We start from the raw sequence: 17,025 nt of genomic DNA on the forward strand, positions 1-17,025 counted from the left end.
GAAATTTCTTCCATCTTCTCAAAACCTTCAATGAAGAAAAGTTTTTTTTTTTTTTTTTTTTTTTTTTTGTACTAGGGATTGAATCCAGGATTGCTTTGCCACTGGGTAACAGCGCATTTTCAATTTTTATTTTCAGACAGTGTTTTACTTAAGGTCTCACTGAGTTGCAGAACATGTGATTCCCCTGCCTCAGTGGCTGGGATTACAGGTGTGTACCACACTCCTGACAGGTAAATCCTCATGTGTGTAGCATTTTTGTGCAGGAATCAGAGCAAGTGTCCTGGTCCATGATTTAAAGAGTATGTGGAATCAACTGCATGGTGGCCAGACCTTTATGGTGAGCCAAACTTTCAGGATCAGACAGCAGAGCAATGACAACAGAGCTGCCTTCCCCCTTCTTACTTTGTACCTCAGGACTCCAAGGAAATAATGCAGAGAATGCTGGACTTCTATGGAGCAAGATTAGTGGTGGAGCCACTTTATCCAGCCTTTAAGTGATAAGAAGACCCAGCCAAACAAATGGGCCAAATGCAAATATATACGTGTTGCCTAAATATATGGAGATCTACTTTATCTTCTAGATGAAGTGCAATAACAGCATGCATGTGTATTTTTGCAGTTAATAATGCTGATGTGGAGGCAGTTTATGGAACATTAGACACTTTCACTCTGAAGGAAATGAACAGTATGCCACAGAGTAGGAGAAAATATTTGCAAGTCACATATCTGGTAAAGTACTTGTAACTATTGATATATGTTTTAAATGCTTTGAAAACACAATTATAAAAAACGAAACCAAGAAAAATAGGTAAAATATTTAGATGGATATGTTATCAAACTAGAAACATGACCATTATATTATTATATATGTGGAGATGGTAGAACCTTCATCAGAAATCATGGTAGTTTAGGACAGATAATGAATATAAAATGGCATGTTATTACAGAGGAGCCCATGACAGTGTGGGGACTTTGTGTATCCACCACCCTTTCTGAGGAAAGCCCACCAGCATGGTGGCTGAGTCTATGATGAAGCATGGGAGGTGGCCCAGCAGAGATGACAGGACCCTCATCCATCTGGATTTCTGTCTTGACTGTTGTGGTTGTGAGACATGGAGAGAGCATGGTGACAGGTTAGAAGATTCCTGGCGTCCAGATCCCAAATCTCAACCACTGTAAGCATTTTCTCTAAATCCATCATAATGATGTTTGTGGAGCTTAAAATGAAGAATCATTTTGTTCTCAATATTAATTGTTGATTTTAAACATTAGTTTGCCTCTAATCTCCTTGAGTATTTTGTTTAAAACAAACTCCAACATTGTACTGAGAGTGGCAGTAGAACATTCTTCTAATTTAGTAGGATCAAGTTAATGACATAACTTATTTTTGACTTGATGGTGAGTACTCCAGAAACTTGGTCATATCAAACATTTATTACCAAATCAGAAACTTTGCTTCAATTGAAATTTGGTCTGAAAATCCTGTTTATCTTTATAACTCTGTATTGCAGGCTCTTAAAAAACCAAAAATGCATCATATAAATGATATCCTTCAACAACTAACTTAGGAAGTTTTAGAAAATGAAGCCCATATTTACATGTCACAGAGCTGATAAAGAATATATATATATATATATATATATATATATATATATATATATATATATATATGAATTCTTAAAACTCAGAAGACAGCAAGTAACCCCAAAGACTGAGAAATTGTATTAAAAAATGTTTCACCCAAAGAGAGAGACAGATAGCAAGTAGGACAGGACAAAATATGATCATTATGATGTATCAGGGCAGTGCAAATAAACCACAAGTTGACACAACAACATATTTATTGGACTGGCTATAGGTAAAAATCCTTGTCATGGAACTTTGGCATGATTGTGAAGCAATTGGAAGGTTTATAACCTGCTGCTGAAATTAAAAAATCATTCAACTAGTTTGGAAAACCATTTTAAACTTGATTAGGAAGGCAAAACCTATACCCACCATATGAGTCTGCAAGTCCATTCCCAAGAGAAAAGGAAGCACGTATCTATGGACATATTTGCATATGAATGTTCTAGGAGCTTTATTTGGAATAGTCTGAAATTGGAAACAATTCAATGTCCATCAGGAGTGAATGACTGAAGAAATCATAGCATATCCACATGACAGAACACTAATCAGTGACTGAAAGCTATCAATCGTGATACACAAGCATAGGGATGATTATACTGAGGATAAGAAGACTTACCAAAAAGGAGTGAATTCTGTAATATCCCATTTTGAACAAATTCCTGATATATAAAAAGGAAAACTAATCTATAATGACAGAATGAATACTAGTATTTATGGGGAAACAGAGCCTCTGGTATTTAGAAATGAGATGGTCAGAGTTTACAAAGGGACACAGCAAGATTTTTAAGGTGACATGGCCATATTTAGTAACTTTTTGGTGGTGATGGTAAGGTGAAGGTCAGGGCATTCAGAAATGCCTTTATTAAGGTATATACTCAGTGTGTTCCCTAATAAAGACATATATACAGAGCAAGGTCTTCAGAGAAGTTGAAGACAAAAGTTAATGTTCATTCACCCTATACAGACAGCAGCTTCTCCAAGAGATGGTGCAACCTGCAATCACAGTGACTCCAGAGAAGGCCGGCCTCAGCAACTAAGCAAGGTCTGAAGCATTGTAGTGACAACTGTCTCAAAATAAAAATAAAAAGTTCTGTGGATGTGGATTAGTGCTAAAGCGCCTCTGGATTCAATCCCAGGAATATCATCTAGAAGAAAAATTTAACAGAAGTTTAATTTGGAAAAATAATTCTAAAAGGGGGCCTGGGGGCAGGGCAGAGGAAATAATGATGAAAAAAATGGTTGGAAAACACTTTTCTTAACACATGTAGTGAATGTGTAAAGGAAAGTAAAAAGAGAAGTAGAAAATACTGGGGTGACGTTCAGAAAATTGAAAGCATATTGGTTCCTATTTAAGGCATAGTTACAAGTCAAGGGCTTCAGAGAACTTAGAGGCAAAGGTGCAAGACCACCCATCTCAAGCAGCCCAGCAGCATCTGCAAGATCCCCAATGGCCTTGCCCTTGGCTTTCCTGCTGGCCCTGGTGGTGCTCATCTGTAAGTCCACCTGCTCTCTGGGCTGTGACCTGCCTCAGATTCAAAACCTGGATCTTGCAACTCCTGACAGGAATGAGGAGGGGACCTGGATGCTCCTGGAAAAAATGAGGAGAATTCCCACTTTCTCCTGCCTGAAATACAGAAAGGACTTTGCCTTCCCCCAGGAGCAGTTGGAGGGTGAGCAGGTACAGAAGACTCAAGCTGTTGCTGTCCTCCATGAGATGACGCAGCAGATCTTCAACCTCTTCAGCACCCAGGAGGCTTTTGCTGCTTGGAACAAGACCCTCCTGGACACCTTCCTCAGTGGCCTCCATCAGCATCTGGATGACCTGAAAGCCTGTGGGACCCAGCAGGTGGGGGTGGAAGAGGCTCCCCTGAGGGCTGTGAGGAAGTACTTCCACAGGATCACTGTCTACCTGAAGGGGAAGAAATACCTGCCTTGTGCCTGGGAGGTGGTCAGAGCAGAAATCATGAAATCCTTCTCTTCATCAGCCAACTTGTATGCAAGACTAAGGAGCATGGAATGAGACCTGGTCCAGCAGGGAAATGCTTCTCACTGATGAGCACACCTTACCACACTCCCACAAGTTCTGCCATTTCAAAGACTCTCCTTCCTGCTGGAACTGTGACATGAATTCAATTTTTCAGATGTGTTCAGGCCTTTGCCCAACATTGCTTTCAAATCTATAGGCACTAGACCCTTACATCCCTGCAGATGTGTCTATTTATCTATTTAAATATTTATTTAACTATTTATATAATTTTATTTATTTTGTCTATATGATATTATGTATATGTTTGAAATATGATTAATAAAGCTGAATATTTTCTTTATATTTAAGAAGTTGATATTTTTGTTCTTCATTACTTTTTAAATTTCTTTAACTCTTTACATTCTTGCAGGGAATGAGGGATTGGATTCATTTATCTTTTTATTCTTTTCCATTTTATTTTAAATTGCAACCAAAAGTTTAGTTCCAAATGCTGATTTCTAGGTTGAATTTACTTCATGGCCATCATTATTTTTGCCTGTAGAAAAAGTGAGATTAATGGAAAATCAATAAACTCTGGATATGATAAAGGAAAACCATAAAAATTACCCCTCAGAAGAAGAAAAAAATAACGGGACTTCTCTGACTCATCTTTCTGCTTACTCTATTGGGATTTGTGCTTAGATACTCTTCATGTCTCATTCATTATCCCAATTTCATCTACTTTCCCTCTATAGTGATGGTTTCAATGCACACAACTGCTTTCTGATATTCTTGTTTAACTTTTTTAACATACGTCAAAACACAAAAGTTATGCACATTAGTGCAGTGCCATGTTGGATGTAATGTTTAAATCAGGTCAACAAATTCATCTCTTTGAACATTTTTCATGTCTCTTTTGTGAACCTCTCAAAATCCCTTCCTCCAGCTTTTTCAAATGCACAGGAGGTTCGTGCTCTGAACAGTCACAACATTCTGGAATTGCTCACCAGCTCCTTGTTCCTTTCCAGGTGTATTGGGGAACCATTGATCACCCTTTCCCAAATTTGCTCACCTTCTGCTCTCTGTGGCCTCTGGTAAGCACCATCCCACTCTCAGCTCCTATGAGATCAACTTCTCTCTAGTTCCCATGTGAGTGAGATCTGGTGGCACTTGTCCTCCTGTCCTGGTTCATTTCACTTTACATGTGATCTCCGGTTCCATGCATGCTGTATATCACAGCTTTTCGTGCTAGTGCACACGTGTGTGTCTGTATAATATATCCTACAGTATATAATATACAATTATTAAAAAATATTATCTATCTATCTATCTATACACACACACACACACACACACACACACACACATACATGTGTATACTAACATTTCATTTGTGGGTTGTGATTCCTGTGACACTCCTCCTTGTTCCCTAATTCCATGGATCCTATCATGTCACTGCCTTATCACAGCTGTTTCCTCCCTCTCTGATTCAGAAACTTCCAGTGTGCCTGGCATGGCAGTGCATGCTTCTAATCCCAGAGGTTCTCCAGGCTGAGGCAGGAGGATGGCAAATTCAAAGCCATACTCAGCAAACTATCCGGGCCCTCAGCAATGTGGGGTAGAATGTAGTTCAGGGGTTATGTGTCCTTGGGTTCAATCCCTGGTATCAAGCAAGCAAACAAACAAAACACAAAACCAGAAAGAAAAACAACAAAAACAAAATCAACCAAGAGTGATTTCCTCCTTTATTTCTCATTAACCTGCTCATGCATTTCTGCTTCCTGTTATATTATGGTTTCTAACTATAAATTTTCTCTAGAATTGTACCCAGTCACCAACTGAAAGCCATAAATGAATAAGAATTCTACCTTTGTCAGAAACCTCCAAGAGAAGTTTCGTTCCTACTGGTTAATATTTTTGGAAATAAAAGCATGTTGTTATTACAGTGATATAACAGTAGCATGACAAATAAACAAAGAGAAAGCATGATTCATTTCACTCTGGAAGCCATTAACATATTGACAGAAGAAGACAGAGCCTACTGGCCCAAGTAGACAGGCAAAGAGTCCAAGTCTGGCAATCAAGTTTCTGTTCTATGCACAATTTCTATGTCCTGGCAAGAGACTTTTTTCCACAGTTAAAATAGGCTGTTCTCCTGGAAGGAAATGACCCCAATACTAGAAGAGTCCAACTTCTCAACTTTCCATCCCAGAAAGAGCAATGACTCTCAGGCCCAGGCAGGTAGTGTCCTCTTTGGGAGAAAGGGTCAGAATGCTCCCACCCTCCCCTTCAGCCTGCTCAGCCTTCCAGAGTCTCCTGGCCCTTCAGTCCCTCTGCATAGTGTATGATGCTAGAAGGCAGGAGAGCATGTCTATTGTATATAGGAGGCAGGACACTATACCTGAAGGAAAATGAGGAAAAATCCAAGTGTCTACTTTTACAATTTTACTCTTAGTAAATTACCCAGCATGCCTTTATAGTGAAGAGAAAATTCTGTTTTGAGAAGGAAGGATTGGACCCAGGGTGCTTTATCACTTGTCATAAACACAGCCCTTTTAAATTTTTTTAAAGTTTTTAACATTTATTTTTTGGTTGTAGGTGGACACAATACCTTTGTTTTATTTTTATGTGATGCTGAGGATCGAACCCAGTGAGTGCCTCACGCATGCTAGGTGACTGCTCTTCCTCTGAGCCACAAACCCAGCCCAAACCAAGCCCTTTTATTTTTTATTTTGAGACAACTTGTAACTTGCTAGGTTGTGTAGGGCCTCACTAAGTTGCAGAGGCTGGCCCTGAACTTGCCATCTCTTCCTTCTTTAGCCTCCCAAGCCAGGTGTGCACCACTATGCCCAGAGAAAATTCTGTCTCTTTGAATAATGACTTGGAAGGTTTGCTCCACCTTGATTCAGGAGTAAGACACAGCAAGGGCAAATGTAAAGGGATTTCAGAGGGTGCAGAAATAGCCAACTGACAACCTGTGAAAGAATCCATTGGGGAAGACACTGGGAAGTTTAAAGAAGTTTGAATAATGTGGTTACTTATGAGGGTGATAAGGAATTGCCTGTGAATTTCTGAGCTAGCTGAAAGGGGCTTGGAGTGAGGGAATCACTCAAACCTTAGCTCAGATGACAGACCCAACCTTTTCTGCAGATGAGAGGAAGGGTGCAGTTTGAGACACTCAAACTTACACTTAATTTTTTTTTTATTTGTCTTCTTTCTTCCTGTAAAGTTGCGGGACTCTCAATTTATAAGAAGATAAAAAACACTACCATTTCTGTACCTTGTGGGTTTCCTTTTTCCTCATTTCTCTGTCTCTGTCTTTCCCTTTCTTGTTGCTTAACACCTTTCAACATTATTGCCCTGTCCATTCTTTATTTTTTAGTGTTGTTTACTTCTTTAATGTCGTTTTACTTTTAATTCTTTATCATGTCATGCTCCCTGTGCAAAAATCACAAAATTTGGCTCTTTATTCTCAATTCACACTGAAACATCTCTGGAGCCATCTTCTGATCATATCAGATGTTAATTTATTATACAGTGGAAAGTGTTGAAAACCAAGTGGAGAAAGTAATGAGTCTGACAGCAAGGGGCTCTGGCTCAGCCTGGAAACAGGACTAGAGAAGGACTCAAGTCTGCCCTGGGTGCCTTGGTAAGCAGCAACTGGAGAAAGTGTGGCTCTGTGTATGTAAGAAGCAGGAGGGTGAAGGTGGCCACACCTCAACCTTCCCTGCCTGCCAAGCCTCACACCGCACAGGGCAAGGTAGGCTTTCTGAGCCCAGAAAGACAGAACATAGACTAAAACCAGATGCCAGATCCTCTGGAATCTCAATTTCTCTGCTATATGGATTTGATATCACACTTTACTTGGTTCATACGTTCAAGTCTATTTCTATTCTTTCAGTTCTTAATAGGACCTTCCTGACAAACCATACCTCAACTATCCCTTAGGTGCTGACCTTGGATCATTGGTGAGTTTGGAATAGTTCATCTCTCCAGATTTATATTTGTCTCCAAGGAGCTCTCCAAATCACCTAACAGTGTTAATGGGAAGTATGAGATACTACTTTCAAAGTTCTTAAAATGATGGTTTTCTATAGTCAGCCTGTAAATCATTTTGATGGTATTATTTTTAATATCATTATTAGGAGTTTAGGAGTATTTTCCAGACTAAGACTTAAATTTTTGAGATTTTCACACTCCCTGTTTTCAACACTTGGGTTCTCAGGGTAGACCTTTCTTTGAGCAGATTGTGACCAAGTTGGAATGCACAGTCAAGTCCAATATCCATGTCCTGCCAGACTCGGTGAGTATGCTAGTTCTGGAGCCTAGTGGGAAGGCTGCTGTTGGTTGGTTTGACTCCCCTCTCTTCTCCTAATGGCTGATCACATCTGGATTAAATGAGAGAACAGTCAGGCAATCCATTGACTGGTCTTTGAGCCTCTGTCAAAAGCAGGCATTTCCCTGCCTTGGGCACCTGAACATTGGCCCTCAGTCTTCCCCTCTGCCTTAGCCCTAGGGCTCAGTTTGCCTGCATTGCACAAGGCTAAGTTACACTCTGTTAACAGTCAAGGAAGAGTCACTTCCTTCTTTCACTTTCATGAAAATTATGACATCCGTTTCTTTTCCCTTTTACCCACAAACTGTGTAATTTTGCTTTTTAGGAAAGTTGAAATAAGAAATGAAATCTGATACAGAAAAGCAGTGCAGCCTTTCACCTTTCTTCTACTTTCCATTATTTGTCTGACTTCATTATAAGAGCCTAATGCATGAGCAGAAACACAAAGTTTTCCTGGTAAACCGCTATTAAAAAGAGTATACAGAAAATTAAGGTGACAAAATAACAAAGAGAAGGAGAGGAAAGAAGACTTTTTCTCCCTGGCATGATAGCCTGGATCTCACCACCCTTCACTGTCAGAGTGCGACATAGACCAAGGAGCGATGATCCTCAATGGAACCACACTGACTATGACCAGCTGAAGGCCATGTGTTTCTGTAAGATTAGTTTTACATGAAGGACAGTATCATCCATGAGTTCCCTGTGCCCAGCTCAGAAAATCTGAGGAACTCAAGAATTCTAAAAAGTAGAAGAATAAAACAATAAAACTGTAATTAGCAAAATAATCTTCTCTGGCTATTGAAGGTAAATGATTTTTATTAGATAAGTCCTCGAGGTACCTACTCATAACAAACCTTTAGTCTCAGAATCACAAGAGTTTGATACCTGGGTACGTGTATCAGGAGAGGAGAAGTCACTACTGAGCACTAGGGTCCATGGGATAAGATCTCTAGAGACAGCGCAAGAATCATGGAGAGTTTATTATTTTGTCAATAAAGAAATGAGTCTCAGTAACAGAGTCCTCCCCTCATGAAGAGAGGGTGCACCTGCTCTCTAGATGAGTCTGGTGAGTGTGCACTGAGGACACTTTGACATGTGAGAGCAGAACTTGTAACTAGTTTTTAAAACCACCTAGAAAGCCAGGTGGTGCTTGGAAATATTATTATTTTGAAATTACTATCAACATACTCATAAGAAACTGAAAAATATCTGGATTTCTCCCAGTATTATTGGCAGATGGAGGAGCAATGTAGACCTCAGTTAGAAGATGGTGGACAGAAAAGACAGTATCTACATTTTCTCTGATCCTGTGCTCAGTGAAACATAAGCACATAGAACTGCTGGAATATCTTCTAAAAAGGAGAGGAAAAAGAGAAGCTCATCCAACATTAATCAGCAGCTTCTGCTGTGAATGAATCAAAGAACAATCCTATTCAGGAAGAACTTTATTGTCAGAGATGATCTGGTAAAACATGGAAGAAATACAGGGATTCATAGGTTGAGGGAGCAGACTTTCTCTGCCAAAGAAGGAAAGAAAAGTGAATGTTAGGGTCAGGGCTCAAAGTTTGTTTCTAGAACAGAGAAGAGTAATATTTAGAGATGAAAATGTGTGTGTGAGTGTGTGTGTGTGTGTGTGTGTGTGTGTGTGTGTGTTAGAGAGATTGGAATTATAGTCCTGTATGGCAACTGGATGTCACAGTTTTTTTAAAAAATTGGGTGTTAATGGAGGAAAATGTCATTAATGAATCCTCTGTGCCCAGATCAGAAATTTAAAAGATAAAATTCAGAGATTTAAGGAGATAAATTGGAAATAAAGTAGTACTGAGCAAACTTAAAATTATTTGTATACTGAAACTGAAATGACAGTTACCAGCCCTTAGCTATACAAACAGAACCAACCTTTGCTATCAGCATCTGGTTCTACAGACACTTCTGTCTTTAGGTCAAAGACACTTCCCATTGGACAGGTGCATCTGCTATTTACTTGTAAAACTACCTTCTCAAGTTGATATCATCTTGTTTGATCACCTAAAGATGGACTCACAAATGCCTGAAAGACAGAGCTGACTTCCACTTTTTCTGAAAAACTGGGAAGATCATCCAAATGCAGAAGACAAAAGCTACCTGTCTCTCCCATCAGATGATCCAGCAGATGTTCAATTTCTTCAGCACAGTGGTCATCCATGATGATGGCAATGAGTTCCTCCTTCAGTAACAATGCTCTAGACTTCATTTCAGTCTGGATCAACTGAAGCCATCACATATAGAAAAAATGTGTCTCCACTTGGGATTTGCTCCCCAGACATATTTCCAGATAATTATCTGCTATCTTAAGGAATAGGAATACATCTCCTGTGCCTGGGAGATTTTCAGAGGGGAAATTGAATTGTCCTTTTTCAACATTAGCAATCATCAAAGAAAAGTTAGCAAAGAAAGAAGAAACTCATGCTCATGGCTTCCTCTACCAAATTATATGATTTTCTTTCCTGAACTCCCAAACACAATCTCATCTATGAGTTTTGCACCAGAAGAAAAATATCTCAAACCTAACCATGAGAGTATTTTAAATAAATGTTATACATCATGCATTTTAAATTGATCACAAATATATAGAAGAATAGCATGGTTCATTTTTTAAAGAAAAAATGTTATTATTTATATTTTAATTTTTTCAATAAACTTCTGGAAGGCATTTGCAGTTTCCAGAAGTTTGAATTTTAGTTTTCTCAAGGAAAAGGTTCATCAAGAGTGAATCTTTGAGAGATATTTGACAGTAAATATTGATGCTAGGTTCTATTACAGATAATAAAAACATAAGTAACTGGATATTAATATGAATTTATCTTTTTTTGAACTCTGTTTATTAATTCATGTAAAATGACCCCTTGGTTGTCCCTCTCCCAATAGTTATTCAAAGACCTGAATGTAATTTTCAAGCCATATATTGAAGCTAGAGAAGCTGAGAAACATCTGCTAAACTGTTCTTATGGATTTTCCTGGGGAATATTCTTTTCTTCTGCAGAGATTCCTTTTCTAGGGAATAGAAATTTCTCAGTTCCATTATAATCTTATGGGACCACCATCATATTATGTGGTTGAATGTTGACCAAAATATCATTGTATGGCACATTGTTTTGTTATTTATTGAATTCATCTTGCCATTAGTACTTTCAGTTTATTAATCTGTATATCAGTATTTTTTCCCCAGATTTGGGAAGGTAACACACAATTTTTACTTGAATAAGCTGTCTAATCTTCTCTGTGTCACTTCTCACATTCCTTTAAGTCATATATTCATATGTTTGACCATGTATATATCTTAGTTTCCTTCTGCTTTTGTCCTTTGTTTTAATTCTCTCTTTGTTTCTCTAATTGAGTGATGTTGAACAGCGTGAGCCTACTGTTGAAACAATTAAGGTTTTTAGTTTTGTCAATATATTTTTCAGCTCCTGAATCCATTTGGTTCTTTTTCATGGCTTCAATTTCTTTATAAAACTTTTTGTTTTGTTCATAAATTGTTCCCTTGATTTCATTTAGCTGTCTTGTCTTCTTCTGCACCTCCTTAAGCTTCTTGAACATATTTAATTTTAAATCTTTTGTCCAGTAATTCTCTATTTCCTTGGGGCTCAGTTACTAGTGATTTATTTTATTTCTTTATTGGTGATGTGTTTGACTAACACCTCATGATTCATATACTTTGCTGTGGTTGGTCTGCACTTGAAGGGGCAAGCGGCTTTTCCACTCTGATTTCATCATGTAAAGATCTTCTCCGTTGCTTCACCAGAATGATGGCATTGCTTCAGGCATTAGAGTCAGGTGGAAATGGAGTCAGATCATGGGGCGTCTGCTGAATCTGTACTACGGAAAGAAGTTGGCAGGCCCATTTCTAGGTGAGAGACAGTTGGCATGGGCCCTGCCTGATCATTTGATGGATAAGATGAGGACTTTGTTCAGTAGAGCTGGCACTGGTACAAGACTTGCTTTAGGATCCACAGTTGAGTCTGTAAAAGGTGGGCCTCTTATCAGTTAAATAGATGGAAATACTTCCCAGTGGGTCTTGGGAAGGACTTTTCCCAGTACCTTCAATAACCTGGGCAGGACTGGGCCCAGATTATAGAGAGCACTGTGCTTTAGGATCTGCATCTGGACTGAAGTTGGTGGACTTTCCTAAGGCATAGAGAAGCATGTCTCCCAGCAGTTCTCTGGATAGATGAGATTGATCATATGCTACAGCTGAGAGAGGCTAAATCCAAGTGATAGGGCTGTTTCAGAATCCACAGTCAGACCACAGTTGGTAAGTCTGCCTCCACAGGCATGTTATGTGTGTGAACTTGCAGTGGTGGAGTGAAGGGCACCTCTACCACTTTGTCAACCAATCATTAGATGCTCTCAGCCCCAGGAGCTCCTGAATGTATTTAAGACAGTTGATGTAAATAGATAGATAGATAGATAGATAGATAGACAGACAAATAGGGGATTTATTAAAGAATTGGCTCATATAATAATTGTGGCTAAGAGATCACAAAACAGGCTGTCTGCAACTGTAGACCCTTGGATGCCAGAATTGTGCCTACATCTAAATATGGCAGCCTCAAAACCAAAGAAGCTGATAATGTATTTGCATCTGAGGCCAAAGGCCTGAGAATCCAGGGAAGATAATAGTGTAAATACTGGAGTCCAAGGAACCAAGGAGCATGGAGTTCTGAACTCCAAAACCCAGATAAAGTGAGTGTCCTAGTTTTAGGAGAGATAGATAGATAGATAGATAGATAGATAGATAGATAGATAGAGATATGAAATTTCCCTCTCTTTACCATCTGCTCTGTTTGGGCCTCCAGCTGCTTAGATGATCTTCCCACTCAGTTCACTGACTCATGTGCTGATTTCCTCTAGTCACACTTTCACAGATAGACACAGAAATAATGCTTTACCAGTTGTCTAAGTATTACTTCATCCAGCTTGAATCTGAGATTCACCTGTGAATCTCAAAGGAAAAGTAAATGTATGCTCAGGGCAAACAACATCTGTATCTGAGAGGGCTCCTTGGAAGTTTCTAGAAGCAGGGTCCTGATGGCACATGTTGGAGATGTGGGTAGGCAGCTCCTGTCGGCCCCAGGGCCACTGAGCACTGATGGGAGCCTTCCATTGCGGCAGGGGGTACAGACTGGAGGGCCTTCTGGTAATCTTTGTATATAGAATGTCTGAAGAAAAGTCTTTTCCTCAGCAGTTGTGAGGTTCAAGGCTAACATCCCTGTAATAAAAAAAAAATCAACAAGAGAAAGGACAAATATACTTAGCCAAAGTTTCCAAGACATGGGAGGCTTCAGAATTGAAGATGAGAAGACCCAGGGGAACTACCTTTCATGCTTAGGATAGAAGAAGACATAGCAGCAATGTTGGAATTATCAGACCAGGAATTTCAAACTGGTGATGAATATGCCTCCAGATTTAATGGGTAAAATGCACAAACTGGAAAAACAGGTGGGCAATGTAACAGGGTACAGGAAAACCTATGAAGAAATCCAAAAGTAATTATGGAGATCAAAAACAGGGTATGGAAAATGAAGAGTACCTTTAGAGGAAAGACTCTCTGACTTTGAGGGTAAGTCAATAGAAACTTCTAAGAATGAAATGCAAGGAGAACAAGGACTGGTATTTGGGTTTGGAGCCTCTGTGTTAATGCAGGAATATTCAGAGGTAAAGACGCAGAATTAACCAATTCAGTCTATCCTAGTGGACTGGACAAACTGGGCAGAAACTATGGTCAAGAGGGGCATGGCTAGAGATGGGTCTCTGGGGCTGCGGCCTAGAAGAGATCTTCTTCCCTGTGGCTGGTACCCCTTTCCCTTTGATTCCCAGCTACCCTGTCCTGAGATGTTTTCCTCCACCAACCCTTCCCACCATGATGTTTGCCTCACCTGGGCTCATAGCAATGGAGTCAGCCCACCATGAAGTGAATTTATGAAACCATGAGTCAAAATAAAATTTTCTTCTCTAAATTTTCCTTGACAAGTATTTTTGTCACAGTACCTTGGATAATAATGATCATCACATTCAACCATCATTAATTACTCCATTCCCGCTCCCTTCCCCTCCTACCCCTCTACCCTATCTAGAGTTTGTCTGTTCCTCCCATGATCACTCTCCCTATCCAACTATGAATCAGCCTCCTTATGTCAAAGAAAACATTCAGCATTTGGTTTATTGGGATTGGCTAACTTAACATTATCTTCTCTAACTCCATCCATTTACATGCAAATGCCATGATTTTATTCTCTTTTATTTATTCCCTTTTATTGTGTATACATGCCACATTTTTAAAATCTATTCATCTGTTGCTTGGTTGCACAATATGTTGGTTCCACAGTTTAGCTAATGTGATTATGCTGCTATAAACATTGATGTGGCTGTGTCCCTATAGTATGATGGTTTTAAGTCCTTCGTGTATAGACCAAGGAGAGGTATAGCTGGGTCAAATGATGGTTTCATTCCCAATTTTCCAAGAAATCTTCACACTGCTTTCCATATTGGCTGCACCAATTTTCAGTCCCACCAGCAGTGTATGAATGCACTTCCTCCCCCCACATTCTGGCCAACACTTATTGTTGTTTGTATGCATAATAGGTGCCATTCTGACTGAAGTGAGATGAAATCTTAGAGTGGTTTTTCTTTGAATTTCTCTAATTGCTAGTGATGATGAAAATTTTTTCATGTGTTTTTTGACTGATTGTACATCATCTTCTGAGAAGGGTCTCTTCAGGTCCTTGGCCCATTGATTGATTGGGTTATTTTATTTTATTTTATTGGTGTTTAGCTTTTTGAGTTCTTTATATAACCTAGAGATTAGTGCTCTATGTGAAGTGTGAGGGATAAGATTTGCTCCCAAGATGTAGGCTCTCTGTTCACCTCACAGATTGTTTCTTTTGCTGAGAAGAAGATTTTTAGTTTGAGTCCATACCATTTATTAATTCTTGATTTTAATTCTTGTGCCATAGGAGTCTTATTACGGAAGTTGGGGCCTAATCCCACATGATGAAGTTTAGAGCCTATTTTTTCTTCTGTTAGATGCAGAGTATCTGGTTTAATTCCTAGGTCCTTGATCCACTTTGAGTTGAGTTTTGCACATGGTGAGAGATATGGGTTTAATTTCAATTTTTTTTGTATATGGATTTCCAGTTTTCCCAGCACCATTTGTTGAAGAAGCTATTATTTCTCCAGTGCATGTTCTTGGCACCTTTGTCTAATATACGATAACTGTAGTTTTGTGGGTTAGTCTCTGTGTCCTCTGTTCTGTACTATGAGTCTACCAGTCTATTTTGGTGCTTATACCATGCTGTTTTTGTTACTATTGCTCTCTAGTATAGTTTAAGGTCAGGTATAGTGATGCCACCTGTTTCAGTCCTCCTGCTAAGGATTGCTTTAGCTATTCTGGGTCTCTTATTTTTCCAGATGCTTTTTCTATTTCTATGAGAAATGTCATTGAAATTTTGATTGGAATTGCATTAAATCTGTATAGTGCTTTGGAAGTATGATAATTTTGATAATATCAATTCTGACTATCCAAGAGCAAGATACATCTTTCCATCTTCTAAGGTCTTCTTTGATTTTTTTCTTTAAGGTTCTGTAGTTTTCATTGTATAGATCTTTCACCTCTTTCATTAAGTTGATTCCCAAGTTTTTTTTTTTTTTTTGAGACTATTGAGAATGGCATAGTTGTCCTCATTTTCTTTCTGAGGATTTGTCCCTGATATACAGAAATGTCATTGATTTATGGGTGTTGATTTTATATCCTGCTACTTTGCTGAATTGATTTACTAGTTCTAGAAGTTTTCTGGTGGAACTTTTAGGGTCTTCTAGGTATAGAATCATATCATCAGCAAATAGTGCCAATTTGAGTTCTTCTTTTTCTATACATATCCCTTTAATTTCTTTTGTCTGTCTAATTGCTCTGGCCAGTGTTTCAAGAACTATGTTAAATAGAAGAGGTGAAAGAGGGCATCCCTGTCTTGTTCTAGTTTTTAGATGGAATGCCTTTAATTTTTCTCTATTTAGAATGATGTTGGCCTGGGGCTTAGCATAGTTAGCCTTTACAATGTTGAGATATGTTCTTGTTATACCTAGTTTTTCTAGTGTTTTAAACATGAAGCGATGCTGTATTTTGTCATATGCTTTTTCTACATCTATTGAGATGATCATATGATTCCTATCTTTAAGTCTATTGATGTGATGAATTACATTTATTGATTTCCATATGTTGAACCAACCTTGTATCCCTGGGATGAATCCCACTTGATCATGGTGCACAATCTTTTTGATATGTTTTTGTATTTGATTTGCTAGAATTTTATTGAGAATTTTTGCATCTATGTTCATTAGAGATATTGATCTGAAGTTTTCTTTCTTTGATGTGTCTTTGCTGGTTTTGGAATCAGGGTGATATTGTCCTCATAGAATGAGTTTGGAAGTGCTGCCTCTTTTTCTATTTCATGAAATAAATAGTAGAGTATTGGTATTATTTCTTCTTTAAAAGTCTTGTAGAACTTGGCTGTGTATCTGTCAGTTCCTGAGCTTTTCTTGGTTGGTAGACTTTTGATGGTGTCTACTATTTCATCACTTGAAATTGATATGTTTAAAGTGTGTATATCATCCTGATTCAATTTGGGCAATTTATATGACTCTAGAAATTTTTCAATGCCTTCAATATTTTCTATTTTATTGGAGTACAGGTTTTCAAAATAATTTTCAATTATCTTCTTTATTTCTGTAGTGTCTTTCGTGATATTTCCTTTTTCATAACATATGTTAGTGATTTGAGTTTTCTCTCTCCTTCTCTTCATCAGCATGGCTGAAGGACTGTCAATTTTATTTATTTTTTCAAACAACCAACCTTTTTCTGTCAAATTTTACAATTGTTTCTTTTGTTTCAATTTCATTGATTTCAGCTCTGATTTTAATTACTTCCTGTCTTCTGCTGCTTTTGGTGTTGTTTTGTTCTTTTTTTCTAGGACTTTAGATGTAGTGTTAAGTCATTTATTTGTTGACTTTTCTTCTTTTAAGGAGTGAACTCCATGCAATGAACTTTCCTCTTAGAACT

At 38.5% G+C, this 17,025-nt stretch overlaps 1 protein-coding gene across 1 annotated transcript; it reads left to right on the forward strand.

The window, feature by feature from the left end:
- Nucleotides 1-3,076: 3,076 nt before the first annotated feature.
- Nucleotides 3,077-3,649, forward strand: LOC113189651 (interferon alpha-5-like). The gene has a single exon (XM_026398539.2). The coding sequence runs from the start codon at nt 3,077-3,079 to the stop codon at nt 3,647-3,649; it is 573 nt and encodes a 190-aa protein (XP_026254324.2).
- Nucleotides 3,650-17,025: the final 13,376 nt, after the last annotated feature.

The sequence above is a fragment of the Urocitellus parryii genome, chromosome 4 (assembly GCF_045843805.1).
Source record: "Urocitellus parryii isolate mUroPar1 chromosome 4, mUroPar1.hap1, whole genome shotgun sequence".
NCBI classification, from domain to species: Eukaryota; Metazoa; Chordata; class Mammalia; order Rodentia; family Sciuridae; genus Urocitellus; species Urocitellus parryii.

What these genes read in the sequence shown, in the direction of transcription:
- LOC113189651 (XM_026398539.2), top strand. Translation starts at nt 3,077, where the DNA reads ATGGCCTTGCCCTTGGCTTTCCTGCTGGCCCTGGTGGTGCTCATCTGT.